The 25,484-nt window shown below is 40.8% G+C and overlaps 2 protein-coding genes across 4 annotated transcripts in view; one reads left to right on the top strand and one right to left on the bottom strand.

Annotated features, from left to right (window-relative positions):
• Positions 1-14: 14 nt before the first annotated feature.
• TVP23A (trans-golgi network vesicle protein 23 homolog A) lies at positions 15-10,958 on the bottom strand. Of its 2 annotated transcripts, none has more exons than XM_065030505.1 (7): positions 10,347-10,958; positions 10,197-10,276; positions 5,687-5,723; positions 4,647-4,736; positions 2,700-2,825; positions 873-1,002; positions 15-688 (listed from the first exon to the last, which is right to left on the bottom strand). In XM_065030505.1, exons 1-7 carry the CDS (start codon positions 10,353-10,355, stop codon positions 627-629), a joined length of 534 nt encoding a protein of 177 aa, XP_064886577.1. In that variant the 5' UTR covers positions 10,356-10,958; the 3' UTR covers positions 15-626. The 2 variants fall into 2 exon arrangements, with proteins under 2 accessions (XP_064886577.1, XP_005508566.3); XM_005508509.4 differs by having other exon boundaries at positions 5,579-5,723; positions 10,347-10,955.
• Positions 10,959-16,431: 5,473 nt separating this feature from the next.
• The window catches only part of CIITA (class II major histocompatibility complex transactivator), a 39,342-nt gene continuing 30,289 nt past the window's right edge, over positions 16,432-25,484 (top strand). The window contains exons 1-2 of one of the 2 annotated variants that reach the window (XM_065030463.1): positions 16,432-16,720; positions 23,306-23,651. In XM_065030463.1, the coding sequence (XP_064886535.1) occupies positions 16,709-16,720; positions 23,306-23,651 (358 nt within the window). In that variant the 5' untranslated portion in view covers positions 16,432-16,708. The remainder of the gene's footprint in view (positions 16,721-23,305; positions 23,652-25,484) is intronic. The other variant, XM_065030462.1, reaches the window with a different exon arrangement.

Raw genomic sequence — 25,484 nt, 5'->3', positions numbered from 1 at the left:
AGAGTTTAGGGAAGTTAATTATAGCACAAGTGCAATATTTTATTTATTACAGGTATGAGAATAAGATATTTTAACTGTTTATACATAACCGTCTGCTTCACATAAGTACTGTGTGAATATGCTACATGACTTTTGTTCGTTCTTCTACTCAACCCTAAAAAGTAAACCTTTGGTATCTTTAATAACTAAGAGGCCCTTTGTGATTGTGATTCTTCTTTTTATTGAGGAATCGAAGCTTTAAGAAATCAGTATTGTGTACAAGAGGGAAAGGCAGTTGGATTTCTGTTTAGTGTAGTTCCCAAATTAAACAATGAGCATCATGTTTTGATTACATTCTAATTCCTGGTTAAGATAATCCAACAGTTTCAGGTTAGTTGACAGATTTATTTATTTTTACTTAAAGAAGTGTGCTCTGTATAAACCATAAATATTGCTTTGGTGCCTATACAAACTGCTTTTTGGTGAAACTTAAGGGCTCCAAACCTTTCAGAAACTGAAGACTCAAACGCAAATGACATAAATTCCTTACGGTTTCATGCAGGCAGGATTCTTCAAAAGTTTTACTTAAATACATTCACGTGAAGAACAATTTTCATAAATGAGTATTTTTACTGCTCCTTTTAGATTTATCTAGTGCCTGTCTTCGCCCGTTCTTCAGTGCGGTCCTGGGCCGTGCTCCTCGGCTGCCCTGCAGAGGGAACACAGGGCTAGGGCTGGAGGAGTCTCCCCAAAGTGGGGCAGAGCCAGGGGCAGCCCAGGGTGGAGGTGGCCAAGGTGGCCCTGCCAGCCCTGCCCAGGCAGAGGCTCCCAGCACCTCGGGTCTCCGAAGGTTTAACTGGGAGCTGTCACGGCCGGATCAGCTCAGTACTTACTCTTGGGAGCATCTGCTGTGACAAAAAACCTCGAAGGTCCTCTGCTGCTGCTTTTCTGGCCCCCTAATTTGCAGTGGATGTAGCCATATAAATTAGCAGTCTGGAGGGAGATCCCAGCTATCACAAGAGCCTGTGGTCAAACATAAACGAGTATTACTAGAGTTCAGCTGGGACAACTGCACTGCTATATGGACACTGCATGTGGAGAACATCTATAAGCAAGTGTGTATATATATGTATACGTACTATTTAGATATACCTACATGACCTAAGGGGGATATTTCTTCCTTGCATTAATGACTTTCAAAGAGATCCAATTATGTCAAACACAACAGTTCCTTTCTACAAAATGCCTCTTTTTAGCAAGACACTGATACAATTTTTTTTGTGGTTCTGTCTGTTGAAAGATTCAATTGCTTTCCTGAAAGCACTTATTCAAAAAAGGGCGTAATCAACTGATCCCATAATAATTTCACTTTTTTGAAAAGCCTGATCTGTATCTGAAACTTCACATCCACGTACACAGCAAGCCTGCAGGCTTCTTTAGCCAACAAATGCCTTATTATGTGCAAATAAGATCCTGTGGCTTACAGCTTTACAAAGAGCATCGACAGATATGAATCAACATCCAGCATTAACAGTGAAAATCCTTAGATCCTTTTGTGGTACTATAGGCTTAGCAGCAGGCAGAACCCCTGCGACTTACTAATGAAATAACTTTAAAGAATGTTTTTCTTAACCTCAGAACCAGTTTCCTGGAAGCAAACATATTTTCATTTGTGTAACTTGCCTTTTACAAGCACCTGAGCAATGTGCGCCCAGTGCTAATTAGGGTTCCTCCTCCAACCAGCTCTTAGTTTAGCGAACAATCTCTGGTTTTCAAAAAGAAGGTGAAGCCGTGGAGAAAGACTGCGGGTTTAATTCTAACTGCTGGCTTCATTTTAACTATTGCTTGTTTAGCTGTGCCATTTGGGGCACTAGGAAGCAGGCAATGATTTGCCATCAATTCATACCCATAGCTGAATTTCCTGCTTCATTTAATAAGAAAATATATTTTTGGCTGTTACTGGTTATGTAGCTGTGCATGTCCAAGACACTTTTTATGTTTTCAAACTGAATTAAGAAGTTTGTACTGAGCATGGCTAGGAACTTGGCAAAATGAACTCTGTGGCAATTGTCCAAGCACTTAATGTTTACAGGGGAAAACATGAAGATTTCATAGACAAAAATATCTTAGCATAATGCAATACATGGGGTAAATTTCCTCTTGTATCTGGAAAAATCTGAAATGTTTTTCTCTTTTTTTTTTTTTTGTACATGACTTATAAATACAGCAATTATAAAATACATATAGTTCAATTTATCAAGGTTTTAAGCACTATGATACCTAAAGGAAACTGTACCAGTGATCTGCAATCCCTGCTTTTAAGAGCAAGTGACATTCAAGTCCCAAGGGGATGTGAAAACCTGAAACCCAGCATCGCTGGTTCATTTGTTGTCTTCTCCTGGTAGTTTCCTTTGACTGAAACACGCTGAGGAAAAGTAAGTTGCTCCAGTTGAAAAGTCTGTAATTTTGCCAACCACTTAAGGTTCTCAAGTTGACATCCAATAACCTAGTAGAAGTCAGGCTAAAAATTACTAATCCGTTCCAGAGTGTGGGGGTTGACTGCCAAAAACGCCTCTGATCTGTTGAAGTGATTAGTGGAATTTTGTACTGCTGGAAGATTGGATTCAAAGCCTATTGCAAAACTAAGGATCTGGATTTTCCTGCTACCAGTCAGCTGTATATTCTGTCAGCTGTAGGTCTTTCCGCGCCCCCAGACTTACCAGCCATTTCAGCTTCAGGGAGAACAAGGTGCTGAAGAAAAACACTGTCCAGATAACGGGGCAAATAATGAGACCAAGCCAAAAGATTCGAGCTTCAGCTTCAGTTGAGGCAGCTATTGCAGGCACCTAGAAAGGAAATCATTGAAACTGCTAGTGACAAAGACAAAATCCACAAAAGGCAACAAATCTACAAGGGAGAAAGAACGGACAAAATGACTTCTTTACCTAAATTCCATTTATGATGCATGGAAGAAAAACTGAATAAGAAGAGAAGTAGTTTTCTGCCTGCTGCCCTACTGTACCTGGCAGCATTTTCTTTTCAAAGTGGTCTGGTCTCTGTTCACATTAAATGAGAGAATTATTCCTTTTGTCAATGATAGCTCCCACTAACGCTACAGATTAGTAATATTTTAAAGGCAAAGTTCTGTTACACTGACAATTGCTTTTACACTTCAGAAATACTAAGTTAACTTCGCCACAAGATTCAAACTTGTCCAAGGCCTCAGAGAAGTGTGGAACTGAAGCCAGTGTTACCCGCAGAACCTCCATGTGAGTACTTCACTGTCCGTTGTATAGATTCCTGACACATGCCTTGTTCACTAATCAAGAGTATGGGGGAAAAGATCAGTCCAGTATCAGAAAAGCTATAGTATCTAATGTAGAAATTGCAGTGAGCTGTTGCAAGTGGTAACAAGCAAACTTTAAAGCTCCCCCATAAGACTTAACAGTTGTTTCCAGTTCAGACGATGGAATTCTCATAACAGTGCCCATTTCCATACATTTTCCTAAAACCTGCAGTATGTCAGCTTAATTTAAATCTCGTATGAAGCTTCTGAAACGCAAGCTTCACAAGTGGAAAATAAAACCCTGTGGACTCTTGCACTCAGAAAACTGAAAAAATTTTTAGCTCATTTTCTATGTCTCAAATGTCTTGAATTCTCTATGTAAAAATCAGACTCATCCATCCATCACGAGGCAGACAATGGTATCCAACTTGTACATACAGTTAAGTTACTCAATCTTGCCTAAGAAGCCCCTGTAAGATGCAATAATTACAAGATGATTTTAATTATTTTCGTGTACCCTCTAAACCAGTGACGTTGCAGAGGTCCAGAGAACAATGTTCCGTGCTTCATGGCCACTCTCTCCTTGCAGAGGCCCACAGGGCTGCTAGAGGGCACCCCACACCACACACTCAGCGTTTGTTCCCAGCTCAGTGCACAGCTGCCTGCACAGCTGGATTTGCCTGCAAGGGACGGCCCAGTGGGCAGCACTTGAGTGTCCTGCCGGGCTCCTGGCTGGATGGGGGTGGCAGCAAGTGAAAGCAAAACCCTGCCGTCTTGATTCTGGCAGCGATGCCAACTGCCATTCTACAGCTTTTTTGCTCAGGTTGTTTGGGGGGAGCATGAGCAGGAACAGAAAACCCTGGGATCTGGGTTCTATTCCCCACCATATTCCATAACCATGACTAAAATATTGTTTTAAAAATACTGAATTAGAACTATTCAGCATTGCTTTCAACATAGATCTTTCCTGAAGAGGATTAAAGGAGTTGGACTTGATGATCCTTGTGGGTCCCTTCCAGCTGGGGACATTCTACGATGATTCTGCGTTGGGTTTAACTATGGGAAGTTGTGTTTATGACAAGATTTTTTTCTCACTAGAAAATAAAATGCAGCTACCAGAAATGTTTCATACCGATTGTCATCAGAATGAATATTCAGAGTGTTGTACCATGTTGCGAGACCAATTTTGTTCTGAATGCTTTCAGGATGTGACAACACAATGTGTTTCCAACTCACCATTTGCATTATCATCTGTAAAAGCTGGATAAAAGTAACTGTCAAAAAGGTGCTTTATTTGTTACTCTATTTGACTTAGTATCAGCTCTACAGGCTTTCCTATGGATTCTGTTTGTTCTGTGCCTATTTTTATTAACATATTTACCCTTTTTGCTTCAAACACCCAGTGGCTTTTTCCATCTTCATCAATCTGGTTCCACCAACGCAAACCAACCAGGAGTCTTCCTGTCACGTTCTAGTGACAGAAACAATTATTTTAATTAATCAGTTGCATAAATCACTTGCCAGACTAACATTACAAAAAAAGACAAGCATGTCTGAAAATCATATTCTTCTATCAGATACTAAAATTAGTTCTAAAAGCTGTGCCAGCCTGAGCACAACAGTCATTAAGGATGGATGAGTTACTAGAAGTTTAGAGGCCTGCTCTCCTCTTTTAATACAGTAATTAGCACAATAACGTTGATTTAGGTAAGAAACTATAGGATGTATCTTTTCTAAGTCAGTTAGTTGGTGAAGCCCCCCCAATAACCAAATTTCCTCAGTAAGAGAGGAGACCAGCAAACAAAAACACACAGGGGGAAACAGGGAAGATTAATTATAAGCAAGTCAGCTACATGAAATCAAGCAAACAAATTAAGCAAATATTCCTGCACCTGGATGAATACTAGAAGTTTTCAGCATACTTGAGATGCATCAAGGCTTCACTTTTCTAAAACTAAAGCCTTGTTCCCCATGTGGAGCCCTGGGGCCTGACACAGCGCTGCAGCTTTGGGCAGCCCTTGGCATCCACCACTCAGAGCCAGTGGTACTTTATTTCTTTTCTTTTTTTTTAAGGGGGAAAGCAAACAAACAAATCTATCTATAGCAAGGCAATATTCTCACCATATTAGAGAACACAGTGATAAACAGTAACTAAGATGTGTAAATGTATTATTTCAAATGGGCTAGACATTTTATAAATCTACAGATCCCACTGTTTTTGTCAATATGTCAGTATACATATTTCATTTTTTGATTTACGTAATAGCACACAAAATACTTTCTAAAGGTAATTACTATTCAGCGTCATCTTACCTTAACTGACCAAAAGTCAAAGGATAGAAGGAGGAGAATAGTGACAAAACAGGCAACAAAGCTGTTGCTGAACCAGTCACAGAACAAGTAGGTAATAATGGCACTCACTCGGAAAAACAGGTGGAAAAAGGTGGCCAGTGGGTGCCTAGGAAAAAAAATACAGAGCATTTAGGAAGTTATGGAATAAGGAGGAATGTTACCGTATTTGCTAACGAAGTAGTATAATACAACTATTTCTAGTCTCAAATGGCATTTTCGTTTATAGCTGCTATTATTTAAGATGCTGATGTGTATCTTCATTATCAAAGCAATAGTATTTTCAAAAGCAGCCCTCAGTCTAAAGCTAAAAGATGGAATGTGTTGTTCATGTCAAAATTTCTCAAAGACAGGACAAAATCTAGAGTCTTTCCTCAGTTTCTTTGCGCTGCATGGAGGAATCAAGTGGTTGTGTACTTAAAATCCTCATTGCCTCAAGGCATAAATCAGCATCGCAAGGCGTGAATGGAGACAGATCAGATGCCTTTCAGAACTGTTTTGAAAACAAGAACAGGAACTCTGAAACTTTAAAAAAAAAAAAGCTGTTGGGTATAAGACAAAATGAACCTTCACATGTAATGTCTGAGAGCAAACACTTCCCTTTTACAGAGGGAGCAACATTTGGGAATCTAACAGTTCTTACGAATGAATGTTCATTGATTTCACTAGATATTTGTGCTTTCTCATCAAGCAAAATTTTATCAGCAACAAAATTAAGGGGAGTTTCAGTGGAAGAAGTAACTATATGGCATGAAATGTTGGCCTGTACAGTGAGATGGGGGGCTGGAGAATGCCATAATGAGCACAGTAGAATTTTCAGGGTAATATGCCAAGTATGAAAACTTATTCCATGCAGGTGTCTGTGTGAATTAGTTTAAGGTGACAATTAACTAGAGGCTATTGCATTTAAGTAATTTTTTTCCCTTGAAGCTGAGCGAATAAAATTTGCTTATTGAATAAGGCTCTTATTTTCAAGTCAGAGATTGTCTCATTAAGCTCCTCTACCTCTTTAAACAATTAACATTATATGGTGGCTTAGGTCATAATGAACTATTTAACTATCACATTTGTTACTCTATTATTGTGTATAATAAAATTATACACAATATATACACAATTATTATAAAATAAATTATAATTAAATTTAAATTAGTTATTATATTTATATCTTTGTTGTAATATTCTTATTGTATAGCCATTTAACAGTTTTAGTAGTTATCTATCCTATAATAGCAATATTGTACCTGTAGTACCACACACACACAACTGGCGAGTAAGAATGATGCACAGCTGTAGATTGTATTTACTCCTGATCATGCCCATGCAAACCTCAAACTTTCCAAAAACTTCTGACTTAAAACTAAACATGTGACATTTGTAGCGAAAGGAGCTTTTTCTGTCATAAGCAAATGGGTGGGTGGGTGGAGCAGAGGAAATATTGTGAGCTGTCAAAACCAGAGGGTGTCTTGCTACTTCAAGGCTTGATCTTGCTCAAGAAGACGTGAGGGTTCATGACATCAGTGGCGTCTTGTGTCACTACATGCTAGTCATAGATCACGAGCCTCAAGTGCATCACAGTGGCCTGAGCTTTGATATCGGTGCTTGAGACGCGAAAGTAACTTTGGAGAAGTGGTGTTGCATTTTGCAAGTCAGGTGATGAATTACGGTTGGGATGCTGAATCTGTTCCAATATGAAACCTTGAACGGTATTTACTAAAAAAACAGTTCATGAGCAAGAAGCTCATGTTTATTACTGCGCTAGACACTTTGTTGAGGCTATGGAACCAGTCCTCTTGCAAGGAGACAGCTAGCTGAGCCAAAGACACCGACCTGCAGGTCCTATCCTAGAGGAGGCATATGGAGATACCAAAACTTGCACCTCATTCTTTGGACAACTCTCAATCTCAGAAAGTGTCCACCTATTTATGCTTAAAAAAAAAATCCAAACCTAACAGAATCTGTTCACTTCCTCACTTAACAGAAACAAATGTGTTTTGTTAATTTACAGCCATCAGATGACATTTATAGCTTTTATCATATACAAGCAGAATTTTTCATAAGGAGATAATTCCAGATAGATAAAATTGTCTTTTAAAGACCTGAAGCTAAACCATCTGCAGCATTTTTGAAATGAAAAACTTCACAGCTTTTCCTAAGTAAATGAATTTATATTGAATTCATTTGTACTTTATAATGTTTTTTTCAAACCTGATTTCCAGAAATATGGTGGCATTAAGAAATCATTGTATAAAGTAACGCGATTTCGTGTACTAAGGAAAGACTACAAAAAAACATGATAACTTTTTTTGCATTCAAATCCAGTGAAGGATAGAAGTGACTAAAACTCTGCACTGGCTCTGCTTGGCATACGTTTGCTCCCAAAAGTGTAGCAATGAGCTTGCTTGGGCTTCTAGTTGTCCTGGATGTAAACATTCATATAGCGTAGAACTGGAACCCTGAGGCTGAATGATGACCATGATCTTGTTACAATAACCTCAGCTCAGCTTGCAAGCATGATGCCTGTTAGGGTAGGAATGAACTGTTATTAATTTAGTTGCATCCTATGTTAAGGAATCAAACACAGTCAGCCCTAAAGGATATCGCTGACCTCCAGGAGAAGGTTCCCAGCTCAGGAGAGCCAGGGCAGCGCTTTACCTGCTGCTTTTCACACCTGTCTGGTACTTCTGAACAAACAGGCTCTCTGGCTTGAGCATCTCCTGTTACTTGGCTGATTTGGAGAAGAAGCGATCACATACTCCTAACTGTTCCAGAGCACATGTTCTGATATTGCAACGAACTGCAAAATGGTGTGAGTGATCTTTTTCCTAACCTTCTTATGAAAGTAACCACTAGTTAAACCACTATCTACATACCTTTTGGTCTTCAGGAGCACAAAACCACAACTTGTCATAGCTTACAGAAATTTTAACCAAGTCTAAGATATATGAAATTGGGATAAAGTTAAAAGACAAATTATTGGGACATGTTGTTATGCCCCCTAACAAGACAACAAAGCTCTGCAGCACATGGGTGTGTTCCAGTATTGTTTGCACAAGATTCTTCAGAACTATGAAAACAAACTTCTGTGTGAACAATGTGAGGAGTTTCATTTCTGTATTCTAGAGCAGAAGATTTTCAGTATGAGATTATTGTCACAATGAGAGCAAGAAAGAAGAACAGTCTCTAATGAAATAAGTACCTACCTGAAGTGGATCAACTAATAGTATGGTTTATTGATACTTTGCCTGTCTATATTGTCAGGTATGATGAACCAGCAGGAACAGATCTCTAAAGTAACTGGTGCTGTAGAACCCCCACAAACACTTCAGGGTGATTTCACTTCACATTAACTCTAGTCTGGTCTCACAGACTGAATCTGTGGCTCACGTGCTCAAGGCAGTCCTAAGCTGTATGTCCGAGTTCAGTTTAATCCTTTAGGCTATGTTCTCCAAGGCTGTGCCAAAAATATACCCCTTCATTTAAAACATGTGCTGGTGCTGGAGCACAGAAACAAAGCCATGTTAATCTTGTTGCATGGCTGACTCATCATGTAGTTGCAAAGTCCAGTGCATTGGAAGGGCAAAATGCTTCAGCAGACACGAGTAAAACAGAGTAATTGGATTGTAAAGCAATGTGATTGCTTGTTTGCACATCTCTGATAACAATGGTGCTAAGCTTAACTTTTTGTTTGTTTATGCCCACAAGAAATACTCATATTGTGATGGACCAGAACGAACTGGGACAAGATGGAGGGGAAGAAAACAATATAAATCAAAGCTGATTATATACATTATTGACAAGTGCATGCATGTGTATCATTCTTTTTGACATAAAGCTTTTCCCCTGACGGTCTTTGACTGTAGATTCTTCAAAAGCCGCTGGAGGAACAACAGCTCTGTTACCTGGGACCTTGGTGTGCACAGAGCTGCAGACGCCTCCGCTAACGTGAAGTTAAACTGCGTAACCTGACAGATGAGATGGATCAAGGGGTTGTGTTTTCTTAGGTAACAGCTATATGGATAAGATACAGTATATTCCACATAACATCGCATCCTGTGGTGGGAAAACATGACAGTTCTATTGCAAATAACTTGTTGTTTCCTTCAGCCAGGTGTGTAAATGCACTGCCAGGGCACTCTGCACAGCGTGTTTTGCTGAGGATGAGACCTCTCTGGCATAACAAAAATACTGTTTGCTTTTTTTTTTTTGTGGCGGTGAGTTTTGTGGCGGTGAGTGGGAGGAGGTTGTGGGTTTGTGCTGATGGTGGTGGGCTTTTTGGTGATATGTTGGCTTTGGCAATGTAAGATTTGTTTCCAATGTCAGGAGGATGCCAAGCAGCGGGCCCGCAGCAGCCGTGTGGCTGGCAGAGCCGCGGGCCTCACCGGCTCCAGCCCGAGCCGCCTGCCCGGCGCTGAGCACCTTCCCTGTGACAAACGGGAATTCGGTGTTTAAATGGAATTCCTTGTATTTCAGCGCCTCGGAGCAGCGCAGGCTGCCCAGGCCCCGTTACCTCAGGCGGCACCGCGACGCTGAGGACTCCGCGGAGGCCTCCGCTGGGCCCGCCCGCTCCCCGCGCCCTCACCTGATCCTGGCTTTGCGCAGCGCCAGCTCCTCCTCGCTCCCGAAGTCGAGGGACACATCCTCGGTGTCGTCCACCAGCGCCTGCGGCGGGGAGCCCGTCAGCGGGGAGGGACCGGGGGAGCCCCGCCGCCCCCCGCCCCGGCACCGTTACCTGCTTCATCCTCCAGCCCCGCAGCCCGGTTGCCAGGCGGCGGTTGCCAGGGCCCGGGAGGTGCTTCAGGGAAAAGGGTCCGGGCTGCCGCCTGCCCGGGCCGAGCCCGACAAGGGCCGCAGCGCGGGGCTCCCCGGGGTCACCCCGGTCACACCAGCGGGGAGACCCGTCCCCTCCTCTGCGCGGAGTCTCTGAGTGTCTTGAGCTGCCGCCCCCGCCTCATCCCTGAGGCGCCCAGCGGGGCCGCCGGGCGGGCAGAGCCCTTGCTCGGCGTTTGCGGTGTCGGCTCCGCTCGGGACCGCTGGTTGTTCGCCAGACACACCAGCCTCGACAGGGCTTCTGGCGTCTTGCGCTGAAGATAAAGCCCCAAAGCGAAATAGTAGCGGAGAGGAGGGTGAACGTACGTGTGCAGATACGATACCCGGCTCAGGTCCCGTGTGAGGGCTCAGCGCTGGGTTGTCCTGCCGGTGTGACAGGACACTTCAGTGAGACTGGAACACTGGATGTACCGCTGCTGTACCGTGGGTACGTCGGCCCTGCAGTTAAAGATTTCTCCTGCTTTTATTGACGCTGCAGATGGATTATGCAGCAGAGCTAAGGAAGCAGGAAAGAGAAATGAGAGAAGCGAGCTGCAGGTAGGGTGAGGGTTTCACAGCAATGGCGGGAAACAGCCCAGTCAGCCAAGTGTGAGGGGGGATCGAGGGAGAGCTGATAAACTGCATCGTTTGTACATCTGACAAGCCACTAGCATTAAATAAGCCTGCAAAATAAAAACTTCTGTTCTAGTTTAGTTAGATGTTTTAGAAACACTTTCTGTTGAGTAAAGACAGAGGTTACTAAGCTGAACATTTCGAAAACATTAATTGGGAAGTAGCTTTCAGCAAGACCTGTTATTAGAGCAAGACAATGCCTAATGCATCGGAAAAACTGGTAGAGCTATTCTTAGTAAGACTTGTAGTGGGGAGAAGGTTCATTTTATAACTAATACCATTAATATTGTGGTAGTCATATTTTGGCCTTGGTAGTGTTAAAACAACGGTTTAGAGGGTTTTGGAAAATACTGCAGGCTTGCACTGAAAAACTGAACAGGTGGGCTGTAATGTGAAGGGATGGCTCATGATAGCCTACAATATTAAAATATTTAAGTAGGCTTTTATTCCCAAAGAAGATGTCTACTCTTTGAGAGCTATCATGAGATGCAATTATTAAACAATTATGTGAATACCTGAAGCTGACCTCTACTTCATTTACTGTATCAACATGCACTTCTGTTTACAAGCAACTGTGAAAAATGCAGTTGTGATTCGTGCTAAGATGTTTAATGTTCACAGGTATAACCAAATGAGGCACAGACTCTGAACTTGGAAAAGGGAAAGGTGGTTAAGTTCTATGTAAAAAGTTATGAAACTTGTTTAGGAAGTTATATTGATAGAGCGAACTAACATTTTAAGGGTTAAGCAACTATATAATAAGGGCCTACTAACAAGCTAACATTTTAAACCACATAATTAATATCTAGTTTAGAGCTGTATGTAACTAATTGTACTAAAAAAAAAAAAAAAGGCAGGACTTCATTAAATGCCAAAATAAGAAGTTTTACAGCACCAGCTGCAACCTTGAGGAGACAAGATAGCCAAGATTTACAGCAAAAAGGAGGCACCAGTCTGGTTCCAGTCGGTTTGGTAGCTTGGGTTCCAGCCAGTTCCTCCTAATGAGCCAAAGGTAAAAAGTCCACTGTGACAAAGCTGAAGGAGCCTTCATCCAAAGACCCCCAAAGACCCTTCCTCAAATTCACCAAGTGACATTGCGCAGGCGCAACAGGGGAGGGCCAAGGAGGGGTAAATGGTTATCTGAGACTCATTTTAATAAAAAGCGGGAAAGGTCATGAATATGTATAGGCATTTCTGGGGTCATTATGAATATGTAACACCATACTGTATTTAAGCACACTTCTTATTGTTAAAAGTGTGCGTGTTGGGTGGAGTGAATCCCCCGCGCACCCAGCGCTGTTTTGCTTATGCTGTAATGAACACGTGTTTAAGGAATACAAGGAATTGGATTAAATGTTGTTTATCCATAGAAAAAGCGTAAGTTATTTATTTCACAACATATTAACCAAAGCAGCTTCTGACTCAGAAGCAGGTCCCGGAACGGCACTGACAGGAGCATTCTGGCTCATTCTTGGCTGCCAGATTATTCATCTCAGCTGCTGCATCAGCTCTTCTTTCACCTCTCAGCGCAGTTCTGCCAGCATGTCTGGTGGTTTGAATTTAGTAATTCTGTAATCTTGCTGTCCTGCCTGATCCATTGCATTTTTCTTCTAAGGCACCAGAAAATAATCGTGTGCCACCTTCCTTATCAGGTAAAACAGTCCTTGCTGCTATGGAAGAGGTGACATTTTAGCCTGTCACAATGTTAGGTGTCTGATTTACTACTCGGGTGCTTCTAACTGATTTCACTAGAGATGAAATGTTAAAACTAAAAAAAAAAAAAAAAAAGAAGCAGAACCTGTGTTTTTTTTAAAACCGATAAATGTTTCTTTAACTTTCCCTCCTTCCAGTGCTTGTCTCCACTGACTCACTGTAGGGATTATGTGTTTTCCTAACTAAATATATTAGATAATCCAACAGAGGACTATCGCCACACCATGCAAATTCCAGTGTTTTCTAAGATTTTGCAGGACAAACTGTCCTATTTTCAATACTTTTTCAGCATTCTGATTTACCTACAAATTATTTGAACATTGGAAATATTAACACCACCATAAAGGTAATGTAAGTCCTCCAATACTACTTCAAAATTTACAAATTTTACAAAATTTATAAATAGTTACACTTAGTTTATGAATTGTGGTTAGGTCTTCAGGTTTATACATACGAAAACTTTGACCGTTTCTCAAATATATTAAGATTTTATTTAATTGCTGGCTGAAACATACAGCATGAAATCGTTGAAACCTATCTTGTTTGCCACTGTGTGCTTGTCATTACAAACGATCCTCTCCCCAGAACAAATAATGAACGGCCTTTCTACCGCAGAGCACTATCAATGCCGAAGGCTTGGTATGAATAACTGAGGAATCTATCTTGCTGTCTGCTTCAGCAATAAATAGGACCTCCTCCAAGATGAATATGATATTTTATTCACGCGATTAACGTGAAGTCAGCTGACTTCTTTTTATCTCTGGAGCGCTGCCCAGGATCTTGCACTGGCATGGTACCAGAGACCAGCCCTCTGAACTGCACACTGAAATTCTGAACAACTCTACAGCTATTGTTCTGTGTTCTAGATGATGTTTACAGTTTTCTGTTAATCCAAGAATAACTCTTACCTCACTCGCATTAGATACACTTACCGGGTTTGTTGGAGGTTCAATAAAAGGTTTAAATATTGAGGAGACAGGGCAAATTAGAGCGTTGCCTTCTGTTTGATTTGTAAAAGATCGTTTCCTGTTCTGGCCCAGAACCAGTGTCTGTGGAATTTTTTGGCTGTATGTACCTCAATTGTGGTAACTGGTAGCTCTGTGTTAACAGGAGAGAACATGCAGTATTTACGTGACAGATCAGGATAGTGTCTTTTAGTTGAGTAATAATACACTCTCAGTAGAGATCAAGTTCTGCCATCGTTAAGGAATGGGCAACCAAAAAAAGTCAAAGCTGAAGAGGTTTGGGCCCTAAATATAAACAGAGATTTAAAAAAGAAAAAGGCTTTGTTGATGCTTCATTTGGTTATGTCTAAATATAGGAAAAAAATATTTTTTTTTGGTATCTCAAGGGAGAGAACTGGGTTTGATCCTAAAAAGTTCACCAGTATCTGTATTCCTTTCAGTTAGGGAAAAAAAAATCGAGAAAACATTACCAGTTTTTCTTAAAAACTTATTTTACCTTCTCTATTCACTGTGTGGCTTTAGGCCTCATTTAACTCATGCTGTGGGAATCTCCAGTGAGGTTACCTGGGAGAGAAAATGCTTTGCAATTATTAATGCATTTAATTCAGTGTCTCTGTTGAGGCTGTGCAGGTCACTTAGAAACTGGCAAACCAGACCAAAGCAAGGTCAGCAGCTCTCCTGGCTTGGGTGCTTTGCTTCCCAGCATTTGGATGCAGACTTCTTAGTGGGTTTGGCTTTATCTGTCTCTTGATGCATTCAAAGCTTCAGTCATTCTCAGCTGCAGTTCTCGGTACTTGTTACTTCTGCAAATCAGCTTTTATTTCTCCATTTGGGAACTCCAAAAATACGGAACTTGGGCTGTTTGGACACCTGTCAGAAGTTTGATTTAAGTGACTTCATAGATCCACGGTGGTAAGCAGGGATAGGATCAGTTTCCCGGAGTGGCAGGTGCTTGGGCTCCCTTCCCTCCTTTGCTATGTGAATTTAAAAGGCCTGTACACAGGCAAATATCCAGTACATTTCCCGAACTAAGCCAGTCCTCTATAGGCTTGCTGAGAGAGGAAAAAAAAATACAAATCTAAACGTATTAAAAAAAGAACCTAGGGCTACCAAATGGTTGAGAACTTACACAACAGGAGGATAATATGAAAAATTGAGTACTATGTCTTCTACTCTTTTCTCTGCAAAGAAGTTGAAGTTGCTTATAAAAGCTGTAAACTGCTTTTTCATTATCACTTTTTTTTTCCTTGCTGCCAATACTATCTACATAGTCTTGTTCAGATCCCTGAGGTTCTTGCTGGACAGTTCTTCAAACACTGCTTTCACTGTCACTGTCAACTTCATATTTTGTTGTGGAGTCTGTGGTTAAGCAGCTCTTGCTAGATTTGCTTGCAGTTGTTGTTCTTATTTATTTTAAACTGGTGTCGGGGGTGGTGAAGGCAATAACTTTCTCAGGAAAAAAGTAGAATATAGACAAAACACAGAAAAGAGAAGTGAGAAAGTGATCTGGTGATGCAATGAAGTGAGAAACCTGTACCTACAGTTCTTAGTTCTTTTGACCTGCAGATTTTTGTGAAGCACACTGTGACCCTTGTTTCCATAGTGTTATTGTTTAATAGTGTAAGAGGTGGTGGCTCTTAGCATATTGTTTGAGTGTGTGTGAGGGATGGTGGTGCTTAACACATGGCGTAAGTGTGGAAGGCTGAGATATTGTGAATTATTTGTCTCAATGCTTGCTTGCTAAAATAATATGTTTATGGCCTGCTTGTTACAGAAAAATGCTTGCTCATGCTGCTTAATTGGGGCTGCTGTAAAGGCCTAAATACAGTGAGTTAAAGTGCAAAATGCATGATCACTGTGAATTTTTGAAGCTCAAAGAATGCTTGAAGCTTGTGTAAGCTCAAGGGAAGCCCCAGCGATATCAGCCTCCAACATCTGTGACCAGGCTCGCAGTGTGCTGGGACACTGCCTGACTCCAACCGCCATAAAATCACCAGGTTACGACCAGCAAGTGTGGCCATCCACCACCAGGACCAAGACCTGTCACCGGGACCAGGACCCCACAAATAGTATCTTCCCTTAATTTGTTAACACATTTTTTTTCTAGTTTCCTGAATAGTTTCAGTACCCTGAAATTCCTTGTACTCAGTCACATAGAACTTGAAGGGGTGTCTGAGGGATTAAAATTCACATAATCTGTGCTGAATCATACAAAGAAGTAGAGGTGCTCGGGACTTGTCTGTAGGTAGCAGGATCCCCCACAGAAGCCACAAGAACATCAAATGCCTTGGAAGGGCTCTGGGACGTTGACTGCCTGTTCTTCACATGGTATACCAGGTGCTATTGGAGATATCTGGCTTCCTGTGCAATACCTCTGAACCTCTCCTGGAGATCAGGTCCCAGCCTCTTGTGGCAAAACCAAAATCCAGGTTCATGTCTGTGGCCTATGAGCCCTTTTTACAATGGAGTCTGTGCTTGGGAAGGGATGACAATTCCTACCACTGCCAGGGAGGTGAGGAGCCTCAGCCTCCCAGCTCAGGAGATCACTCTGGGCTGTGCTGAAGCCTCCACAGCTGTTCCCATGGAAGCTGTTCTGCCCGACTCCCCAGAATTTGTTTCACGTGTGAAACAAATTAATTCACGATCCACACATCTTTAAAAACTGTAAGTAATCACCAATTAAACTGAAATAAGCTGTGGAAGAAGGGCAAGGACACAAACCTCTTTGTTTCTCAGAGAAGGGACTGTGTGTCCCTCATCCTTGCAGGGCAGAGCAGCTTCAGCAGGAGGGTTTGAGAGTTCCCCTGGCAGGGCAGCCCAGAAGCCACACTGCGGGGCTGCTGAGACCTGGACCTCGAGCTCCTGAAAGAGAAGGTGATGGACTTCGAGCTCCTGAAAGAGAAGGTGATGTGACTGTGTCAGTGGTGCCAAGTTGACTGTCTGCACTTACAAGAATAACAGCACAGATACTGGAATGAAAGCCATGGTAAGTTATTCAAGTGTGTTATTCAAGTGACTCAAGGTAGAGCTACTGTGTCTGATGTGGAGTTCAGTAGCTTTTGTGTCTGGTGTGCATTTTAGTTGACAAAAATCAGAAATGCTTTAGGGAAGCCCCTAAAATACATGGTTTCTTCAACTGCCAGTATAGTATTTTTGCCCAGTTTTATTGCCTCCATCATTCTGAAACTCGACACAGGCTGTGGTTTTGCACACGTCGTTTTCCTTGTTGGTTTGGGTTTGTATGCTGTTTCCCATTCTTGTTCTGTTATTTCAGTGTAAGGGGAATTACAGGCTTTTCTTGTCACATGCGCCGATATAGCAAGTGTACTGTCCAGCAGTGGTGACAGAAAGGATATAATTATTTTTTTTAATTTGCTCTTAGCTATAGATAAATTACAACTTCTGTTAACAAAATGAATGCTATTGTGCATTGTCTGCCCCGAAACTACTGCTAAGAGATCTGTTCATTTGTGATGCTCACAGACTTCTTGAAAGCCAAGGGAAGGAGTAGGAGCTTTTCTCAGGGTCTTTTCCCCCATCTGTCGGCCAGGCAGCCGCTGGATGTTACTGCAGGTCCTGGTGCTCATGGTGTGCTTGCAGAGCACCGTCCTTGGCTTCCTGATGAAATACCTTGTGCTAGTAAAAATACTATAATAAGAGAACAGCATGCTTACAAATCAGTAGTGCTTTAGCAAAATATTGCTAAGCTGGCAATATTTTGCTAATTTTCAGTTGTTTCAGGTTTTTTTTCCACTGGGAAGTTCTAGGACGTACCGTAGTATAATCATTCTGGTGCCAGCGAAAGCAATGAATTGGTATTCAAGTGAGGAAGAAAATAGTGGAATTCATACTTTAAATGTAGGCCTATCACCACAAAGATAGTTTAGAAAATATTTGATACTTGGCTGCTGAAAACAGTTTTGTGTCTTTGTGTTCATATATCTGCCTAATTCTCCACAGAGAGCTTTGCAGTAGCTGTGCCCTCTTGGCATGACAGTGAATCTGGACTGCGCAAGCTGGGCTGGCAAATTGATGTTGTTGCTATTTATGTTACTAAGCCAAAAATGCGAGGGCTACAAGTTCTTAAAATACAGTATTTTAGAGGAACGGCAGAATTCCATTGAATGGCAGACTGGCAGCAAACTCTGATATCTCAGCCTAATAAATGTAGAACCCAAGGTCGTCTCTGCAGAAATGCCCTTTGGAGTCGGTCTATCAGGATTTGAAAGCAGAATCTAAACAGGTCTTCTGTTCAGCCAGCCTCACTCCATCAGCCTTCTGAGAACACCTGTCCAAAGTTCTGTGAGATTCTGAATGACCACAAATATTTGAGGCCCTAACCTTGTTTTGAACCTGCTAGATTGGAAATTCTCAACCTTTTGAGTTCCTAACCTCACTTGAGAATGTCCTGTTCTGGAGAAGCTGGTGATGTGAGCAGCAGTGTTGCAGTGCATGCCCGCAGGCTCCAGCCACGTCCCGCTGCAGTGTTCCTGCTGTACCACCGAGGCTTGTCACGGTGTTCAGGGAGCAGTAGGGTTGGCGATACTGGAAGGGCAGGTGTGGAAGGGTGCTGAAGGACTTTTACACATTGATGGAAGCACAGAAAATTCTGAGGTGAGGAAGGAGAGAAAAGATTTGACCAGACAGTTTTAAAAACAAGCTCAAGCGGGGGAGAAATAAACAACAAACAAAACCTGAAAAAACACACACAGAAAACCAAACAAACAAAAAACCCAAACCAACCAAACAAAACAACTCCACAATCTAAAGGAAAGACCTTTTGTGTTCCAAGCATCTTCCAGAATATCACACCTTTACTTTCCTACAGGAAGTAATTTTCTAAATAGATATAAAAGATTTTACATGAAGAGCTGTAAACTTTCTTAGAATTATGTAGGAAATCCTCTATGTGTATGCACAGTGAAAGACACTCTAGTAACCAAAGTCTCCATTCTAAGATTTAGCCAAACTAAGTTCCTGCAGTCCAGCTTTGCCAGATGTAGTGAAGTCAGGGGCTAGGCTGATCATTAGATATTCACTGGGGGCAGCATTCTCTAGTGCTTGTGGACACTGCTGCCAAGTCCCTGTTGGTTTCGGTAGATGCTGTATCATGAATGAACTGTGCTTCCTTGAAAATTCCTTCCATGTTGTCTGAGCTGTTGGCTCTGTCTTCAAGCTCTGATTTTGCAGTCAGTGTCCTTAGCCTCTCTGGCCATAAATTGGATTCATACCAGAATTTTTGTTGGGGATTCTGTCTATCCAGGCTGAATATCATTGATGTACTGCTGGTTGAGCAATTTTTCATAGACATTAAAAAATTTCCCTGCTTTCCAATTGTATTCAACACACAACTGGCCATTCTAAGGATTCCCTTTAACTGACACGCAGCTTATGTAGACAAGAGTGATGTTTCACAGCAGCTGTATCTCTTTTTAAGGATCATCATGGTAGTCTTCCTCTCAAAGTCAAAAGACATGCCTTAGCTATAGAAAATGCTAAACAATAGCAACATAAGCAACAAATAGTAAAAATGTACAGCATGAGTTAGTTCTCTTTTTCACACACGTTGTTTGTGCTATGATACATTTTAAAGAGGAAAGTTAAAGTTAAAAAGGAGAACTTGTGCTTTTGATTTCTCTGCATTGAGGGGAAGTATCACTTCTAAGTAAATATGATGCTGCCCAAAGTCTATGGCTAATTTTGAAATCCAAATAATCTCAGATCTCAGCAATTCATTTCACTGTTTTTACTGGGGACAGTGAGGCAGCTGAGAGTGTGCCAATGTAAGCCAGGTTATGTCCTTCAGTACCTGGCATCTGGGTACATCATGAGCCTTAGTAGATTTTATCTAGTGTCAAGATAGTAAGAAGTTTATTTTTATTCATGTGAATGCAGCAATAAAAATAGAAATAGAAATCACATTTAATTATTTTCTCAAAATTGCAAATTAGGACTGTAGCAGCACTAGAACTTGAATCAAGTTTTCAAAGCTTGAGCCACTATGACCCCCTTCCCTTATTTTGGCTTTAGCTACAAGACAATCAGTTTTGTGGTCAAAGGCAGAGGACTCCTAGCACAGTATTGCTTGGTGTGTTTGCCTGTAGCCCAGCAACAGCTGGGGACAGCCATATAGAGGCCATGTTTCCTCCCAGATGATGATCTTGCAGATCTTTTTGAAAAATTTTTCAGGATTCCTTAAAACATGTGGGAAGAGTAAAAGAGGAATCAGCTTGAAATCTTTGTATCTTAACACCTGTGAAAAGCCAATCCCACTTTTGATATGTCTCAAATCTAGACATAACAGAAGAAACAATATTGTATTTGGGTGATAGTCTGCTGCTCAGGGTGAGCTTTGCCTGGGCGCATTAGCAGGTGGAAACACTTGCAGAAAATCTGCTTTTCTCATGCTTAAATGGCAATTGTGATGACTTGTCACAAGGTATTTGCTCACTTGCTTGTCTGCTTCTGGAGGTAACTGTCCTGTAGAGGGGAGTTCTTTGCCCACATAAACAATTTTACTATTCCCACATTATAATAGCCCCTCACAGTCAAACACACTTCTGCCCTAGAGCACTGAGCAAGGCTTTTGCAGAGCCAAGGTGCAGCAGGTCAATGAGTTGCTGAGCATTACAGTTTAAATTGAGTTTCTTCTTTTAATACACAGCTTCTCATGTGGCTTGAACTCTCCACCTCCCATCAAGAAGGAGACTCAGTCAGGAGAACTGCTGCCTAGAGAGGCCTTGAATGTGGCTGATGATGCTGAGAAAGGTTTCAGAAAACCTCTCTGGCCAAATAATGGACACAATACTTTTTTTCTTTTAATCTGTTGAAACTATTCAAGAGCACACAGGTTGCAGGAGAAGCTGATGTTGAGACTGCCTCTCTTCCCCAGGCTGTGGTAAACTCATTCAGCTTTGCTATGATAGCAAGTGTTTCCCAATTTTCTGCAAGGCAAACGCTTGGCTGCCTTCAGCATGTGCTCTGCACCACAAGGTGGGAAAGTACAAGTGGAAGCACCTTATTCAGTGCAGTTTTATGCTGCTAAAACTATGGGAAATGGTCCTTTTCAAGTAATACCCCAGGAGCAATGCTCCTCTGAATGAGTTGGAGCTTATTCCTACTCACACTTCAACGAAACTAGTGTTTCTTCAGGTTTTTTGGGGTCAATGTGGGCAGCACCTTTAAAAGAAAATATATTTGAAAGACAAATTCTGAGCGAAAGAAGAATACTCATGAAAGATCCAAGGGATTTACTTTTCCATAAGGAAAATAAATTATTTTGCTTTTTTCGGTTGCGATTTATATAGTTACACTAAAACTTGTTACCTACCTGCACTGCAAGTCAAACCAATACTACTGGGAAATGAGAGAGCTTATTTTTCCAGTGTTTTGCATACATTTCCTGATATTGAACATAAACATGAACGTTTGGAAAGTGCAGCAAATTCTTGTTATTCTACAAAGCTATTTTGGATCTTAACCAGAATTTGCAGTACTGTACTTGAACATTTTATAAAGATTTAGTAAGTTCCTTGCAGTGCATTTTTTCTTACCAGGTGGGATTATTTCTCCACTTTCAAGTGTGTCTGATGGTGAAAAGAAATCATGGCAATATTCAAGGTAGTAAAACCTCATAGCAAATAAAGAGAAAAATATTTAGATTATATTTGAATAGTTATCCCATACTCAGCCTACAAACTTGTTCAGGCAGCCATGTACCAGACTGGATTTTAAACTTCCCATCCGTAAGCTCCCAGAGAGCCCTTGAAATTTTGCCCCAGTAATTATTTCAAGGCTGTAGGTTCTGCTATAAGAGCCAGGTATCTAAAAACAAAGCTGAAAATAACTGTAGTGTAAAGCAAATTGTTAGTAGTTGGTTACTGTTTATTTAGCCACTGACATCTTTATAATGCTTTTGCTACTGTTCTGAAACCCTGAAGTTTTCTTCCCCAAACAGTAAAAATGCCTAAACACAAGCTGCTGCAAGTCCTTGTACAAAGCATTAAGTAGAAAGTTTGAAATAGGCATAAGGAGAATAAATCAGCATTAGCAAGCACTGGATAGAATCTGTTTAATTTTAGATTTTATTTTTTATATATTTGAGTCTCATAAAACACATTTTCATGATCAAAGACCTGGAAATGCGAAACATATTGCCTTTAAAAGGTTGTATAGGTGAGAAAATTAATTTACAGTATTTTAAATATTGCAGCGAAACCAGTTGTTTACTTTGTATCTTTAACAAACTGTTGTTAGCAGATGTAGCTGCTATGAATAAGAACCATGTTATTAGAATCTATTTAACCCAGCTCATAAATGATATACCTTATTTTTTATTACAACATGACTGATGTTCATATTTGGCTCAGAGGTGCTTCTCTTAAATACATGAAAGTTCTAGTAATTAGTAATATTCTTCCTTTTCATGTTGACTTTATAGATTTATTCTGTGTTATGCAGGCAGTCACAATATAGAAGACGCGTTAATGATCTTTGCACTCTTAACAATAAAAAATACTCTACTTCTAGATATGCATTTTACTGATCTGATTGAGATAATTTGTTCTGTTCCTTTTACTCTGCTCTCACTGAAAATGTTGAAGATACCCAGTCTGAAGGCACTCATTCTTTATTTTACCCCCTGTTAGAAATTGTTCTTGAGACAAAGGTGAGACACTATTGATTGCATTAAGAAGTCTTTGAAGTGCCCTAATTACACATTGCCTGGTCCTGAGCTCTACAACAGAAGAGGAAGAAATGACTCAAGATGGCAATAATCTTAAAAAAGACTTCTGAATAGATTTGAGCTGAATTGAGGCTCAGGTTGTCATAGGTTTGGAGCTGTATTTTAACATTGTGTTTGGTGGTACAGAAGATTTGCTACTTATTTAATCTGGGGACTTAAAAAACTCTTCCCTTTATGGAATTTAACTGAAAGTGTCTGCCCCTTGGAGTATAAATATGTTAACTTTGAATAAGAATATATGGCCAAGAAGTCAGGCCAAGCTTGTTTTCTAGTTATTTTTCTTCCTAATAAATTCAGGTATGGCAGAAACCAGAGCCAGATTTGAGAGAAATTTTTACCCCAAAGTTTTCACCCAGATTCTAACCCATACGACTTAGGGAAAGCAGAATTTGGTCACAACGTATTGTCTAACCTTACACTGGAGTCTCCAAGTTTTAAACCTATCTCTCTTGCAGAGGATGCATTTTCCGCTGAAGCTTTTGGATACAGCAATGACCTTGCTGGGCCCACTGCTGGACCCCCACTCCACCTTGGCCAGGAGATAAAGCTCGACCTATGGCAATCCTTCTTTCATGGGATACATATATTTTAAAATTATTTTTTCAGATGACCATGTTGTTGGTTGGAAAAATATGTTTTCTGAAGAATTGTGCTGTTGTGTCATTTCATCAAGAAGTTAATTGTTGTTGGAAATGTTATTTAAAGGCTTAATCAAATGAGGAAATAACTCTGCTATTGCAGGCCAAAGTCTCTTAACTTTTTTTTTTCACTTCATCTTTTTGATGCTGACTGAGTGGATTTTTTTATTTTATTTTATTGAAACAGTTCAGATTTTGCTCAGACATCCTTCTAACGTCTTCAGATGCAGCTATGAATCTCTTTAAGGAGATCCTGCCTAGAGTAAGGAAGATTCTTTCAGCTGCTACAGCTTCTGATGAGCACGCATTGCTTAACTTCATGCTGAAAGAAGATGTGATATCCAAGGAGTACCATCAAGCCTTGCTCCACGAAGAAGACAGAGAGGACCTCGCGAGGAAGATATCTCTGACATTTGTGGAAAAATGGGACCTCTACTTGACCAATTTGGTTCCCCTGTGTTGTTTAAACCTCTGTGGCAGTAAGCCTCAAAACGTGACAGATAATGAGCCAACAGGAAGCAAGTACATTTCTGGTAAATCAGATTTTTTGTTTGTTTTTTTGCTTTGTTAAAGATTTACTTTTGTTTATTGCATTTGAGATTGCATTGTGGCACAGTGCAAAGTGCATCACTGGAGAGCAGGTGGGGAAGAGAAGAGAAGAGAGCGGAGTGTAATGCAAGAGCAGCTAAGAAGAGATCCACCCCTCCAGGGTAGCTACAGATACCCGTTTTCATAGCCAGGCCATAATGAAGCTTGTTCTTTGCCACCTTTTACACAACCAGAAATGCAGAGTAGATTAAAGAGACCATGAGTAGGTCAGTTTTTCGCAATGGACGTGCCGGCCATTGACAGTCTGAGTAGCATTTGTTTGTGGCACATGCTGGCAATTGATGGAGGGAAATCTTATCTTTTTCAATCATATATGGGAGGAATATTCTTAATTTTAGATTCCAGATGTCTATAAGCAACAAAATTACACTGCCTGTAAGAGGTTTAAGCAGGGGATGTACCTAATGACTTATGAGGCTGGATTCAAGAGTTTTGAGTGGCAAGAGAGATTAAAAATACCTTACAATACCTGATAATACCTTAAAATACCTATAATACCTTAAAATACCTTACGATTCTGAGGCAGTAAACTCTCTTTTCAGTCTGACTCACCAGAGGATTAATGTGTATGTTGGAGAACAGGGATAGTTCTGGGACAATCCTGACACTGTCCATCCTTTGTAAAATGACAGAACCACAGCTTAAATTACAGCATTCAGAATTACTTTTACAAAGCCAAGCAACTGTAAAAGGAGAGTAAAAGAAAGCTTAGTAGAATGTTGGGGTAGTCCTGCAAAACCGATGGAACATGATCAGGGGTATGAATTTTTTCCTCCCCTAAAATATAGTATTGGGCATCACTTCTCGAGGCGTGCGTGAAAGTTCAAGGGGAAAGGCTGGAGAAAAAAATTGAGGTAGTTTATGAGAGTACAAGATACTGACCTGGAAGATTTTAGCTCTATTATTAGACACATTCAAATTAATGCCAAGAATTCATATTTTAGCTGTAGAATATCATAGCAAGTGGCCCAGTGTCACTTATGCTGGGAGTATATATAGTCTGGCTTCTATTTTAAATTAAATCCCTGAAATGCTTGAAAATATATCTGCTCCTGCTCATTTTTTTTAATGGTAGCACCTAAAATCTCCGTTCAGGGAATTTGATCCCGTCACGCCTGGCTCTGTATCTCTGTCACAAAGCCTGCATACATTTGGGACATGACAGAGGGAAGCTGAAGTGCCTCAGAAGCAGCATTGGTTTTCATCCATCACATGTTCAACTCTTGCCACTGTTCTCTAGATTTTGTAGTAGAGATGTGCTTAAAAAAAGTGGTTTCAAAGACATTAATTCACCAGGAAATGACTCAAATTGTATTAGAGGCTTCAGCTTCCTTTGAAATGAATTATTCTATGACTTTCTTTTTGAAATCCGTTAATTTTTCAGCCTTACATTCAATCATTGTTTCACTCTGGAGGAGCCTTGCAAAGAAAACTCAGGTCAGGAACAGACTGATATCAGCAGGTTTCTCACTTGTTACTTAATAGTTTTGCAACTATTTCTTCTACCACAAAACAGATCTTTACAATTTCTGGACAAAAACAGCACCAGCTTTCTCCCTCTTGCAAAGTGCACTATTGACATCTGGTTTGCAGTGCTTCCATACTAACCAACCTGTTCTGCTCCCTCCTTTTTGCAACAAACACCCAAGCAAAGAAGCTGATGGTGACCTGAGAGCCTTAGGCCATTCTGAGCTGCCTCACAGCCTCTTGTTTTCCCTCTAAGCCCATCTTTATAGACTAGGCACTAGATGAGCCAG

Source organism: Columba livia, chromosome 15, assembly GCF_036013475.1.
Source record: "Columba livia isolate bColLiv1 breed racing homer chromosome 15, bColLiv1.pat.W.v2, whole genome shotgun sequence".
NCBI lineage: Eukaryota > Metazoa > Chordata > Aves > Columbiformes > Columbidae > Columba > Columba livia.
Note: the sequence above shows the minus strand (reverse complement) of the source record. Positions and strands in the feature narration are given on the sequence as shown.

What these genes read in the sequence shown, in the direction of transcription:
- TVP23A (XM_005508509.4), bottom strand. An exon ending in CTGCGCAAAGCCAGGATCAG is followed by an intron (nt 5,724 to 10,196) that starts GTGAGGGCGCGG and finishes TTTTTTTCCTAG; the next exon opens with GCACCCACTGGCCACCTTTT. An exon ending in CACAGCAGATGCTCCCAAGA is followed by an intron (nt 689 to 872) that starts GTAAGTACTGAG and finishes TTCCCTCTGCAG; the next exon opens with GGCAGCCGAGGAGCACGGCC.